At 42.5% G+C, this 14,941-nt stretch overlaps 1 protein-coding gene across 1 annotated transcript; it reads right to left on the bottom strand.

The window, feature by feature from the left end:
- Positions 1–2,158: 2,158 nt before the first annotated feature.
- LOC106571381 (nuclear receptor-binding protein) lies at positions 2,159–13,856 on the bottom strand. Its single transcript, XM_014144446.2, has 18 exons — positions 13,657–13,856; positions 12,589–12,950; positions 12,370–12,492; positions 11,688–11,792; positions 11,437–11,526; positions 11,261–11,301; positions 10,876–10,970; positions 10,634–10,717; positions 10,439–10,497; positions 10,190–10,288; positions 9,883–10,015; positions 9,613–9,703; positions 9,462–9,512; positions 8,842–8,977; positions 8,676–8,729; positions 8,491–8,554; positions 5,709–5,764; positions 2,159–3,835 (listed from the first exon to the last, which is right to left on the bottom strand). Exons 2-18 carry the CDS (start codon positions 12,796–12,798, stop codon positions 3,740–3,742), a joined length of 1,587 nt encoding a protein of 528 aa, XP_013999921.1. The 5' UTR covers positions 12,799–12,950; positions 13,657–13,856; the 3' UTR covers positions 2,159–3,739.
- Positions 13,857–14,941: the final 1,085 nt, after the last annotated feature.

Below are 14,941 nucleotides of genomic sequence, written 5' to 3'. Positions count from 1 at the left end.
TGACAGACACAGCAAACCTTCTTGCCACAGCTCGCATTGATGTGCCATCCTGGATGAGCTGCACTACCTGAGACACTTGTGTGGGTTGTAGACTCTGTCTCATGCTACCACTAGAGTGAAAGCACCACCAGCATTCAAAAGTGACCAAAACACCAGCCAGGAAGCATAGGAACTGAGAAGTGGTCTATGGTCACTGCCTGCAGAACCACTCCTTTATTGGGGGTGTCTTGCTAATTGCCTATAATTTCCACTATTCCATTTGCACAACAGCATGTGAAATGTATTGTCAATCAGTGTTGCTTCCTAAGTGGACAGTTTGATTTCACAGAAGTGTGATTGACTTGGAGTTACATTGTGTTGTTTAAGTGTTCCCTTTATTTTTTTGAGCAGTGTATTTGATAATGGTGAGCGTGAACCACACAGAGTAGGTGGAGGTACAGTTGAAGTTGGAAGTTTACATACACCTTAGCCAAATACATTTAAACTCAGTTTTTCACAATTCCTGATATTTAATCCTAGTAAAAACTCCCTGCCTTAGGTCAGTTAGGATCACCACTATTTTAAGAATGTGAAATGTCAGAATAATAGTAGAGAGAATGATTTATTTCAGCTTTTATTTATTTCATCACATTCCCAGTGAGTCAGAAGTTTACATACAGTCGATTAGTATTTAGTCGCATTGCCTTTAAATTGCTTAACTTGGGTCAAACGTTTCAGGTAGCCTTCCACAAGCTTCCCACAATAAGTTGGGTGAATTTTGGCCCATTCCTCCTGACAGAGCTGGTGTAACTGAGTCAGGTTTGTAGGCCTCCTTGCTAACACACGCTTTTTCAGTTCTGCCCACAAATTTTCTATAGGATTAAGGTCAGGGCGTTGTGATGGCCACTCCAATACCTTGACTTTGTTGTCCTTAAGCCATTTTGCCACAACTTTGGAAGTATGCTTGGGGTCATTGTCCATTTGGAAGACCCATTTGCGACCAAGCTTTAACTTCCTGACTGATGTCTTGAGATGTTGCTTCAATATATCCACATAATTTTCCTCCTCATGATGCCGTCTATTTTGTGAAGTGCACCAGTCCCTCCTGCAGCAAAGCACCCCCACAACATGATGCTGCCACCCCCGTGCTTCACGGTTGGGATGGTGTTCTTCGGCTTGCAAGCCTCCCCCTTTTCCTCCAAACATAATGATGGTCATTATGACCAAACAGTTCTATTTGTGTTTCATCAGACCAGAGGACATTTCTCCAAAAAGTACGATCTTTGTCCCCATGTGCAGTTGCAAACCGTAGTTTGTTATTTTTATGGCGGTTTTGGAGCAGTGGCATCTTCCTTGCTGAGCGGCCTTTCAGGTTATGTCGATATAGGACTCGTTTTACTGTGGATATAGATACTTTTGTGCCTGTTTACTCCAGCATCTTCACAAGGTCCTTTGCTGTTGTTCTGGGATTGATTTGCACTTTTCGCACCAAAGTACGTTCAACTCTAGGAGACAGAACGCGTCTCCTTCCTGAGCGGTATGATGGCTGCGTGGTCCCATGGTGTTTATACTTGCGTACAATTTTTTGTACAGATGAACATGGTACCTTCAGGCGTTTGGAGATTACTCCCAAGAATGAACCAGACTTGTGGAGGTCTACCATTTTTCTGAAGTCTTGGCTGATTTCTTTTGATTTTCCCATAATGTCAAGAAAAGAGGCACTGAGTTTGAAGGTAGGCCTTGAAATACATCCACAGGTACACCTCCAATTGACTCAAATTACATCAATTAGCCTATCAGAAGCTTCTAAAGCCATGACATCATTTTCTGGAATTTTCCAAGCTGTTTAAAGGCACAGTCAACTTAGTGTTTGTAAACTTCTGACCCACTGGAATTGTGATACAGTGAATGATAAGTGAAATAATTTGTCTGTAAACAATTGTTGGAAAAATGACTTGTGTCATGCACAAAGTAGATGTCCTAACTGACCTGCCAAAACTATAGTTTGTTAACAAGACATTTGTGGAGTGGTTGAAAAACAAGTTAATGACCCCAACCTAAGTGTATATAAACTTCCAACTTCAACTGTATTCAAAGTTACTGTTAGCACTTCCTGATTAAACATCCCAGCTGGAAGGAGATTAAGTAAATAATGAATGATGAGACATTTGATCAGAGGTGGTGCATTACATATTTATTTACAAATAGAAAATACCAAACCGTTTAAAGAAACAGAAAGTCATACATTGCAGAGGCCGTCATAGGATACACACTTGTCAGAAGGCACACGAGCACAAACTTACTTCTCATGCGCACGCACACACAACCTCTTTCTCAACCACTAACTACACTGCTCAAGTGCTCCTCAGAACATAGAGATAGACTATAAAGAAAAAAAAGCACATTGAATATTACAGTAACCGTAAAACAGATTTTAATTCCACAACATTGTGTCCTACTGAATGTGACCCAGGTTACCTAACTGCATTCAACAGCATTTGATTGTTGCATTTGGCAAGACAACAGCTTGGCTAAAGCAGTACCAGTCACACAGCCAGGCCACTACATTAACAATTTGTCCACTTATATCGATATATTTACTCCTCATACAAACTCCTCTTTGGATGTGTACAGTAAAGTAAAACCCTTACCTGCTGTTCACAACAAAAACACATTCTCAATAGCCAGAATATTCAACGGAACGTCCAAAGGAAACCATTTCATTATCCAAGTACACTATAAGAAATAAGGTTTGCCAAACAATGTAAAGTATATATTTTTTTTACAGAACAGATAAAGTTGTAATAACAAATCAGAGGCATGAATACTGTTCACCACCCAAACACCTCTTAACTACAGCTCCAGCCATTGGACATCTCCAGTAAATCATTCCGCTTGTTCCTCTGCTTTGACTGACAGCCTGTAAATACAGCCCCTCCCAGACTATTGGCTCAGCCTCAATGGGGGTGTGGCTCCATCAGTTGAGACCACAGTAAACTACTTCAGAGTGTAAAAAACAAAAATGGGAAAGATACAATGACACATTTGTAACATAAATATAGCCCCTAAACTTCCCCTATCCCCACTCATATATCTACATGACTGCGTTTAGACAGGCAGACAAATTCTGATATTTTCTCCACTAATTGGTCTTTTGACCAATCACATCAGATCAGATCTTTTCATTGGTTAAAAGACTAAGTGGGAAAAAATATCAGAATTTGGCAGGCTGTGTAAACGCAGCCTACAATGGTCACCTACAGGTAAGTTCACTGCAGACATTCATGCACAGCCGTGCGTGACCACACTGAAGCAGAGAACTTTAAGGCGGATAGCGTGTGCATGTATACAGCCACTGAGAAGGCAAATGGCAAAGATATAAAACACAAACAAACAAGTAACACTGACATATGATAACTGTGTTGGCTTCCTTTCCAAAATAAGTTGCTACTGTGTATATAGAGAGAACTAAACAGAGAGGGACTGACTCGGACATCCCCATAATAAGGCTCTATGGTCCTCCAGAGAAATAGAAGACACCACACAAGGTTTTGGGTGAAAGAGTCCGAGGCAGGGAGTGTGGCGTGTATATGTGTGGTGGTTGGGGCCAGCAGGGGTATAGGTGTAGGCCTAAGCCTGCCTATAGGTGTATAGGTACTGAAGTGGGGATCCATGGGTCCTTAGGGGTAAGAAAGGGAGGGTTGAAACAAGCATGTAGGGGGTATTATAGGTAATGGAGTGGGGGTCCCTGTTGATCCTGTTATGAGGACACAGTGACGGGATTGAGGGAACCGTTCCTGCTGAAGAACTTGGTGAAGGCCTCTTCTAGCACAGTGGCCATCCTGCTTTGGTCCACCTGTAGGGACAATCAATCAATTAACATGTTGTGGAGCGGCAACACATATTGAAGATTCAACAGCTGTGGGAGATATTATGGATGCCATGCTTCAGAGATACAGTGCCTTCAGAATGTATGCATACCCCTTGACTTATTCCAGTTTGTTGTTACAGCCTGAATTCAAAATTGATTAAAATGATGTTTTTCACACCCATCTACACACAATATCCCATAATGAAGTGAAAACATGTTTAGATATTTTTGCAAATTTATTGAAAATGAAATACAGAAATATGTCATTTACATAAGTATTCACACCCCTGAGTCAATACATATTAGAATCAATCACCTTTGGCAGCGACTACAACCTAAGAGCTTTCTACACCTGGATTGTGTTCAAGCTCTGTCAGGTTAGTTGTTGATCATTGCTAGACAGCCATTTTCAAATCTTGCCATAGATTTTCAAGCTGATTTAAGTCAAAACTGTAACTAGGCACTCAGGAACATTCAACGTTGTCTTGGTTAGTAACTAGTGTCTATTTGGCCTTGTGTTTTAGGTACTTGTCCTGCTGAAGGTGAATTTATCTCCCAGTGTCTTTTGAAAAGCAGGACTGAACCTAGTTTTCCTGTAGGATATTGCCTGTTCTTAGCTGTATTTTGTAAAATAAAAATATAAAAATACAAAAAACACTCCCTAGTCCTTGCCGACGACAAGCATACCCATAACATGATGCAGCCACCACCATGCTTGAAAATATGAAGAGTGGTACTCAGTGATGTGTTGGATTTGCCCCAAACAACACTTTGTATTCAGAACAAAAAGTTAATTGCTTTGCCACATTTTTTTGCAGTACTACTTTAGTGCCTTATTGCAAACAGGATACATATTTTTGAATGTTTTTCTTCCTTCTTTTCACTTTGTCATTTAGATTAGTATTGTGGAGTAACTACACTGTTGTTAATCCATCTTTAGTTCTATCACAGACATTAAAAGCTGTAACCATTTTAAAGTCACCACTGGCTTCATGGTGAAATCCCTGAGCGGTTTCCTTCCTCTCCGGCAACTGAGTTAGGAAGGCCGCCTATATCCTTGTAGTGACTGGGTGTATTGACACACCATCCAAAGAATAATAAATAACTTCACCATGCTAAAAGGGATATTCAATGTCAGTGTTTTTTACCGATCTACCAATAGGTGCCCTTCGTTGTGAGGCATTGGAAAACCTCCCTGGTCTTTGTGGTTGCATCTGTGTTTGAAATTCATTGCTCGACTGAGGGACCATACAGATACTTGTATGTGTGGGGTACAGAGATGAGGTAGTCATTCAAAAATCATGTTAAACACTATTATTGCACACAGAGAGAATCCATGCAAGTTATTAAGCACATTCTTACTCCTGAACTTATTTAGGCTTTCCATAACAAAAGGGGTTGAATACTTACTGACTCAAGACATTTCAGCTTTTTATTTTAAAATTAATTTAAAAAAAAGAAAATCTAAAAAACATAATTCCACTTTGACATTATGGGTTATTGTGTGTAGGCCAGTGACACAATCTCAATTTAATACATTTTAAATTCAGGCTGTAAATGTGGGAAAAGTCAAAGGATGTGAATACTTTCTGAAGGCACAAAGTAAGAGTGGGAGAATCTAAAAACAGTCAGTCCTATCTGTAGTAGAGTGGAGAGTAGGAGCTGCTATCTGGCATTTGGGTGTGTGTGTTTATAGGGGTCAGTGAGAGCTGAAGTGGGTGCAGGGAATGACCCTCTAAATGGACACTCACTGCCTCTCCTATGCCAGCTACAACAATTACACTCTCACAAACCCTGACACACACACACACACACACACACACACTTGTTTCTCTCTCTCACACAAGTACACCCTTACCTCGCTGATGAAGCCCAGTTGTACCAGCTCAACAGCCAGTTCCTGTACATTCTCATCTGAAGCAGAACAGACAGCAGGGTCAGTGGAAACACACACACATTGTCTAGCAGTGAAGTTGCCCTTAAGTTGAAAAATTAACTGTGTTGGTAACACCAGCATTAACCACAACAGAGTTACATTGGACTTCAGACAGAAACCGTAGTGACTAGTCTCTTCCTGTTATAATCTTACCATCACTGATAGACGCATAATGTGTGTTTACTGCAGGGAGTGTCAGTACCCAGCCCTCCCCAGAGAGCAGCTGCCAGCAGTATACACACATGCCTGCCATTCTCAACACGCAGGCCTGCAACACTAGACGCCTGTCATGAGTGTGTCTGGACACACCCACCGGGCCATGCAAAGACTTGTGTTCCATGTATATCCCTGACTTAAACCTCTATTCCTTACAGGGTTCAATAATATCCTGTTTGTACTGTCTAGGGATCCCTGATATGGCCTTCCATGCATTCCCCCCACCCTCCCCATTCCACCTTATCTGCACGTTAGACTCTCCCACTACTTTTCACACATACACGGCACACATACATGTACGTCCACGCACAGTCTGTTGGTGGCAGCTATGCATGCGATAGGAGCAGCCCCACTGGTGTGGGTTAGGCTGGGGTTACAGTACACTAGGACAGGCCAGTGTCTGGAGTCTAGACAAAAACACACACACACACACACACACACTCAGACAGGCTTGGATGGCCAAAGTCGTGCCATTCCCAGACAACACACACACAGAGTCCAACACAAGAGCTGGGAGGGTTATAACTGTAAATCTCTCCAATTGTGAAATCTGACATTGTTTTAATGCAGGAATGGGCAACTTTGATGGGGGTGGGGCCCACAATAAATCTGAACTCATCATGAGGGGCAGCAGTTGCTCGCAGGTCTGGTACCCACATCCACCTTGTGTATTCTACCTCACAACAGCAAGTTGAGACCCCGAATGAGTGTACCCCCCAAAAAAATATTATATATACAGTACCAGTCAAAACCTTGGACACACCTACTCATTCAAGGGTTTTTCTTTATTTTTTACTATTTTCTACATTGTAGAATACTAGTGAAGACATCAAAACTATGAAATAACACATATGGAATCATGTAACCAAAAAAAGTGTTATATATTTTATATTTGAGATTCATCAAAGTAGTCACCCTTTTCCTTGATGACAGCTTTGCACACTCTTGGCATTCTCTCAACCAGCTTCATGAGGTAGTCACCTGGTATGCATTTCAATTAAAAGGTGTGCCTTGTTAAAAGCTAATTTGTGGAATTCCTTTCCTTCTTAATGCATTTGAGCATACAGAATGAGAGAGTGGTATACAGAATGCCAAATCCATATTATGGCAAGAACAGCTCAAACAATCCGGAAAATGTCAAGAACTTTGAAAGTTTCTTCGGGTGCAGTGGCAAAAACCATCAAGTGCAATGATGAAACTGGGACCCAGAGTTACCTCTACTGCAGAGGATATGTTCATTAGAGTTACCAGCCTAAATAAATGTTTGAGTTCAAGAAACAGACACATCTCAACATCAACTGTTCAGAGGAGACTGCGTGAATCAGGCCTTCATGGTCGAATTGCTGCAAAGAAACCACTACTAAAGGACACCAATAAGAAGAAGAGACTTGCTTGGGCCAAGAAACACGAGCAATGGACATTAGACTGGTGGAAATTTGTCCTTCGGTCTGATCAGTCCACATTTTAGATTTTTGGTTCCAACCACCGTGTCTTTGTGAGACGCAGAGTAGGTGAACGACATGAAGGAGGGGTGACGGTGCTTTGCTGGTGACACTGTCAGTGATTTATTTAGAATTCAAGGCACACTTAACCACAGCATTCTGCAGCGATACGCCATCACATCTAGTTTGCGCTTAGTGGAACTATCATTTGTTTTTCAACAGGACAATGACCCAACACACCTCCGGGCTGTGTAATGGCTATTTGACCAAGAAGGAGAGTGATGGAGTGCTGCATCATATGACATGGCCTCCACAATCCCATGACCTCAACCCAATTGAGATGGTATGGGATAAGTTGGACTGCCGAGTGAAGGAAAAGCAGCCAACAAGTGCTCAGCATATGCGGGAACTCTTTCAAGACTGTTGGAAAAACATTCCAGGTGAAGCTGGTTGAGAGAATGCCAAGAGTGTGCAAAGCTGTCATCAAGAAAAAGGGTGGCTACTTTGAAGAACCTAAAATATATTTGTTTAACACTTTTTTGGTTACTACATAATTCCATGTGTTATTTCATCATTTTGATGTCTTCACTATTATTCTACAATTTTAAAATAAAGAAAAATCCTTGAATGAGTAAGTGTGTCTACATTTTTGATTGGTATTGTACATATTTTAAATTGATCTGAGGGCTGCCAGTTGCCCATCCCTGATTTAAAGGAATGCTGTGTGGTTATGTTATCTTACCCTGTCTACAACACATAGTTTGATCGAGACTTGTGGTCTGTCTGGCCTGTTAGGAGAGGGACCATCCAGTAAGACTTAATCCTATTGGCCCCCTTGGGAGCAGTAGATGGGCTGTAGATTGTCAGGCTATTATTATAGAAGACCTAAGGGTCCAAGCATTGTCTAATAAAGCACACTGGGTTGCCAATAGCATAGATCTCAGTGTGTGTGCAGTCTTCCTTTTCTTTTGGCAGTTTGTGTACTTTGATCTCCAGCCCCTGCCTGCCCAGATCAATGTCTGTGTGTTTCTATCTCTTGTTCTTACTGGGTAACAAGTCACAGCTTAAGTGTCTGTTGAGTTTGTCCTCCAGCTTCAACAGTAGTGTCAGCTGTGGACGGAAAGGAGATGTAACGGTTACACATTCAGTGACTGGCCACTAGAACACACTCGTCTATGGTCATCTAACTTTTATTCACTGATCTAAAGATAATTAGATTAACGCTTCTTACATGATGTTTTGCACCCTCCTCCACCGGCTCAATATTACACTGCATCTGAACAACCTGCAGAAGGTGAGAAATGTAGATAGGAATCCAACAAATAAAATGTATTAAGTAGTGTTACCATTATTAGTTCATTGAGTGGATTTGTATACTTTCCACACTCCCCCCTCACCTTGCGTGTCTCTAGTTCAGCAGGTTCTGGGGTGGGGGATTTGACAGAAGGGGTGACAATGGGGGACTTAACAGGGGACTGCTGGGGCTGCTGGTGAGAGGGCAGGCCGAATGCTGTCAGGGGGTAGATGCCATTCCTGTTGGGTAGGGAGGGCAGCGGGGTTACTTTACATGTCATGATTAGACAGGTAAAGTACACATTTTATGTATTTGTGACCAATCGGGGGGGTCAAATCAGACAGGCAATAATCTTACACACATTTAATTAAGGCCAAAGTGAAGACCCCGGATTGTTCAAAACCTTGCAAAATCAAAACTCTGGGAGCAAATCTTGAGTTTGCAGGTATTCTCATTCATTTTTCAAATAGGGATTCTAGCAATACTTCAACTAAAAGTAAGAGTGGTGGAAGGGCTGGATACAAACACATTTGAGATACAGGCAAAGCAGAATAACAGCCCAATTTAAATACTGCCACCCAGTGGTTGGATAGTGCATTACAGGATCATTGTCTAGTACTGTAGTGGTAGAGTCTGAGCGCTGTGGTTTAACTACGCCCTCTAGTGGTGAGCATGCTGGACATCTGTCCCGTCGTGGTCAATAGTTGATGGGGAGTTACTTACCGGACATCCTCCAGGAACTTATCCAGCTCCAAGGCAGGAAACTGAGACAGCCTGATGAGGAAAGAAACAGGATCAGCACAGGTTTCTGAAGAAAATACCCTGAGATCAAAAACCAACTGACTTCCTTGAAGTATAAACTGTTGTCGCTTACTTGAGCTGCACACCCTCCTTTATCTCAGCGATGACGAGGTTGGGGTCCATGTTCTTAGTGATCTCCTCTAAGGCATTCTCAGGGATCATATCTGAAAGAGGTATGGAAAAGATTAGGGGTACTCACGCTGGTGGTGACAATGCAGTGTGTGTTTGTGAGAATGCGTGTGTCTTGTGTTTGAGACTCAAACTGGTGGTGTGTGATAAGACTCACACTTGTGGCTGATGATGCAGAGTATGTGAGTGAGTGTGTGTGTACAATAAGACTCACGCTGGTGGCTGACTATGCAGTGTGCAGCTAGCAGCTTCAACAGGGGCACCTCAAACAGAGCCTGGTGGAACAGCAGCTCTCTGGCTGTAGGTCTCTTAAACGGGTCAGCCTCCAGACAAGTCTGGATAAACTCCTGCAAGGTACACACACATGGCATCACACACGCACTTCCAGGGAAAATCTTATAATACATGCACGCAAATGTATGTATGTATGTATGTAGTTCTGTCCTTGAGCTGTTCTTATCTATTAATGTTCTGTATTATGTCATGTTTACGCACACAGACAAACACAAACACTCTCCTACCCTCTGCAGTGGGTCTTCCAGTGACTGTATGGCATTGTTGATGGCCTCCTGAGAGACGTAGGAAGATTCTCCATTCCCCTGGATCTCCAATACTGCCATCTACACAACACACAATGATATCACCACCACCCCCCAACACAAGTCGCAACGCCGTCACATAAAAATTATGCGGAGTGATGACATCACAGATTCTGGCACACAGAGATAAATCGATATGGGAAATTGGTGATGTTAAGTGTCCCATCTCACCTCCAAGGCACACATCCCAAAGGAATAGATATCCACTGCAGTAGTGACATCTGCAACAGCTACAGGTGGGAGAATGTTAGATGGGAAACAATGGATTGAGTTACTCAATAGTCTATCATTTCCTGAGAATATATACATTCCTTATACCCTACAAATAACCAAACATATAACCTATCCATAAATGTCCTTCTTTACCGCCATATTCTGGGGCGAAGAAGTGCAGGTTTTTCTGCTCCTCTCTGCAGGTCTTTACATGGTTGTTGATGGTGTCTGGAGCCACTGAAGGAGAAAAACACAGATATACTGGGTTAGACAGTCTATAAATCTATTATAACCGGTTATAAATATGTTATCTCTGGAAGATAAACCAATACAGGGCTGGCCTGGACAGTGCTGCTAAGCCAGTAATAAACCAGTAGTTATGACTAGAGTCCTACCTGATCCTATCTTGATGAGTCCGTTGTGTTGGATGAAGATGGTGTCACAGGTCAGGTTCCCGTGGATGATGGGTGGCTCACAGGAGTGGAGGTAACTACAGAGCCACATCAGAAAGCAGAGAAGAAAGTAAAGCACTGTTTTTTTGGCTTACCTCAAACCAGGGTAGGTTCAGTAGCGCACAACACAGGAAAACATTTTGGAATGGAAATAAATGTTGACAACATCAGGTATTAGTACCTCCCCATTTCACTCGGTTTTAAAACGTTCAGCCCTGTTTCGTGCCTACTGAGCATGACCCTGGCTGCCCATTTGGATTGGATATGGGGTCCTGGTATTAGCGTTGCAGCTATGACAGAGTTGGGTCTGTGTGAGAGAGAGACTGACCTGAGGGCTGAGAGGATCTGGGTGCACCATCTCTTCCAGGCCTAAAGAACAAACAAACATACTTTCTGTTACATGTAGACGATTGAACGTCTTCTTATACGCTAAGCATCCTTTGATGTGCTACTGTGTTGTAGGTGACTTGGTGGGCAGGGTCAATTGTATTATGATATCTGCACCTTTTCATTCATAGTCTTGTGGTTTTTCTTGGTCTTCTTCAGAAACTGCTTCAGACTTCCCGAGGACATGTACTCAGTGATGAAAATAACCTGAGGTGTAGACAAAGGAAAAAATAAGTTAAGAAGAATCATTCAAATTATGTTGTTACATTGTTCCATAATTTCACTCACTCCTCACTCGCATTCAGTCCTGATTATATCAACCAGGCCAAACAAGGAAGGTTTCTCCTCTCGTAGCAGACAGAACTTACCCTGGCGCGGTTGATGTCATTGATGTCAGCCCAGTACTTGTGGAACTTGACAATGTTGAGATGTTCCAGCTGAATCAGGTTGTCAAACACAGACTTCACCTTCTCCTGTTCACAGAGGTGGATAGACATGGTAAAAATTTAACTAAACAGGGTCTGTAGTGGTGGGATCAACTGTTTGTATCAGTGTGCAAGGCATATGAAATGAGATATTCGCTCAAGTGCAAAGATAACAGTTCTGCTAGACACGAGAGAGGAGGAGGGGGGAAATACCAAATGCTCTCTCTTCCTCCAGGCCAGATTGCATCATGAGATAAAAGCCTCAAAGCAAGTGAGTGAAATGATGTAACAATGTAACAACATAATTTGAATGATTCTTCTTAACATATTTTTTCCCTTTGTCTACACCTCAAGAAATGTTCATCACTGAATACATGACCTCAGGAAGTCTGAAGCAGTTTTTCCCCCCTGTAAACAACACATTGCATTCTATGTCTGAAATGCGGTGTATAAATAAAATTCGATTTTATTGTAAGGCCAGAGCTGCCTGTATTCAGCTACTTAGAAAGGAAGCTTTGAGCTGTTTGAATTTGAGTTCAGATTAAGTAATGAGTCAATAAAAGGACACTGGGGGTCTGATTTCAGACAGAGCATCCTGCTGGTGTCGCCGCCAGGCATACTGTACCTCCTGCAGCTTGAAGTTCTTCCTCTCTGAGAACATGACCTCGTTCCAGACCACCTCCACCCCTTCCTCCGTGTCCATGGCCAGGTAGGCAGCATCTATCCCTGGGACATTCCGCTGGTTCACCTGGGGGAGAGAACAGAGGCAGAGACATGGTTCAGTACCTTCACAAACACAGTTGCAAAACGTTCATTGACAGTCCAATGGTCTCTCTTGTCTCACCTCCTCTCTGCGTTTCTGCCAGCGGCCGCAGGGGCTCTCCTCCAGGATCTCCGACTCGTCTTCGCTCTCCTCCTCCTCATCCTCTGTGGGGGTGGTGGCGGGGAGCCCCGTTACAGGGGGACACACAGACGCAGGTCCCTGGCCACTTGGGGTCACCGTCTCTGCCTTGGCTTCCGGAACCTGGAGGGGTTTACCGTCTCCCTCTGACATTACAGCAATACAGGTCTCTGAGAAGGACTATGCTACTCTTCTCCTCTGGGGGGTGTGAAGGCAGAACGCCTTTCTCGCTCTTCTCAAACTGTAGCAGTCGCGCCCCCTTCCACTCCCTCCTCTCTCTCACACACCCTGGGAGCTATGAGGCACTATAGGCAAACGGGACACTTAATATCACACACACAACTTACATAGCAATCAATACCTTACCTGTTATAAGAAATAAGACCTCAACCTTTATGAACTACTAATCCAATTGGGTCAAGACTTGCTATGTCACTCCTCAACAACTCTATGGTTACCAGTAAAGGCAGCAAAGAAAATATATTTGCCAGAATTAAAATTGAAAAGTGGCCTACTTGCTATGCAGTTGTTATAGTAGACTGTAATTAATGAGGCAGCCAAGTAAATTGTTTTGTTAGTTTGTTAACGTTAGTTAGCAAGCTAACTGGCTGTCGAACCTCAAATTCAAGTTTCACACGTAGATAACTTTACACGCCTCTCTATCCCAAACTCAGGACACTAGATATAACTAACAGAAGCTAGCTAATTGATCAACTTTCACTAAAACGTAAAGTTATCCCCGGCCATGGGTCTCAACAACTACAAAATGCTACATAAACAGTTACATGCATTCAGAAAATATGTCTAGCACGAACTCCGATAAACAAACAAACAAGCTGAAAACACAACTTTAGCTAACGTTAGCAAAGTTACCTAGCTAGCTCGAGAACTAGCAAGATAACTTAGGCAAGCAGTTTATTAGCTATTGTCAGCTAGCTAGCGTATTAACAAGTCAGCAATAGTCCCATTGTTACCCAGCAATTCTATCAACACACACGGTTAGCTACTTACTTAGAAGAAAGCGACGACATGTATTTATTGTAAAACCCCTCACAGTGCGTAATTTATCTAGCTAATAACGTTAGAAGCTAGCTATCTATAAATGGCAAGGGGGAGGGACACCCAATCGCAGAATATCAGAACTACTTCCACCATTGTGCGCAATGCGCATGTAAAGCGCAGCTTTGATAACCAATACCTCAGTGCTCGAGAGGTAAACATTGCTCCCCTACCACTGATCTAGGATCAGATTACATTACTCTACCTCCAACTCAACCCTATCCCATCCATTAATTAGGGCATTTGTTGGCTAAATATCCCCTTATTTATCAGCGCTTAGTTATCAATGTTGGATTCGCATCATGATACAAAGTAACCATGTTTGACTAGAAAAAAAACTTACAAGGATACAAAAAGTAACGTTTAACGTAGCCACTGCACTTAACATGATTTTGAATTCGACGGATGACCTGTGTATAAATTGAAGTCGGAAGTTTACATACACCTTAGCCAAATACATTTAAACTCAGTTTTTCACAATTCCTGACATTTAATCCTAGTAAAAAGTCCATGTCTTAGGTCAGTTAGGATCACCACTTTATTTTAAGAATGTGAAATGTCAGAGTAATAGTAGAGAGAATTATTTATTTCAGTTTTTATTTCTTTCATCACATTCCCAGTGTGTCAGAAGTTTACACACACTCAATTAGCATTTGGTAGCATTGCCTTTAAATTGTTTAACTTGGGTCAAACGTTTTGGGTAGCCTTCCACAAGCTTCCCACAATAAGTTGGGTGAATTTTGTCCCATTCCTCCTGACAGAGCTGGTGTAACTGAGTCAGGTTTGTAGGCCTCCTTGCTCGCACACGCCTTTTCCGTTCTGCCCACACATTTTCTATGGGATTGAGGTCAGGACTTTGTGATGACCACTACAATACCTTGACTTTGTTGTCCTTAAGTCATTTTGCCACAACTTTGGAAGAATGCTTGGGGTCATTGTCCATTTGGAAGACCCATTTGCTACCAAGCTTTCACTTCCTGACTGTTGTCTTGAGATGTTGCTTCAATATATCCACATAATCTTCCTCCTCATGATGCCATCTAATTTGTGAAGTGCACCAGTCCCTCCTACAGCAAAGCACCCCCACAACATGATGCTCCCATCCCCGTGCTTCACGGTTGGGATGGTGTTCTTCGACTTGCCTCCCCCTTTTCCTCCAAACATAATGATGGTCATTATGGCCAAACAGTTCTATTTTTGTTTCATTAGACCAGAGGACATTTCTCCAAAAAGTACG

This window comes from Salmo salar, chromosome ssa01, assembly GCF_905237065.1.
Source record: "Salmo salar chromosome ssa01, Ssal_v3.1, whole genome shotgun sequence".
NCBI classification, from domain to species: Eukaryota; Metazoa; Chordata; class Actinopteri; order Salmoniformes; family Salmonidae; genus Salmo; species Salmo salar.
This window is presented reverse-complemented; position numbering and strand designations above follow the sequence as displayed.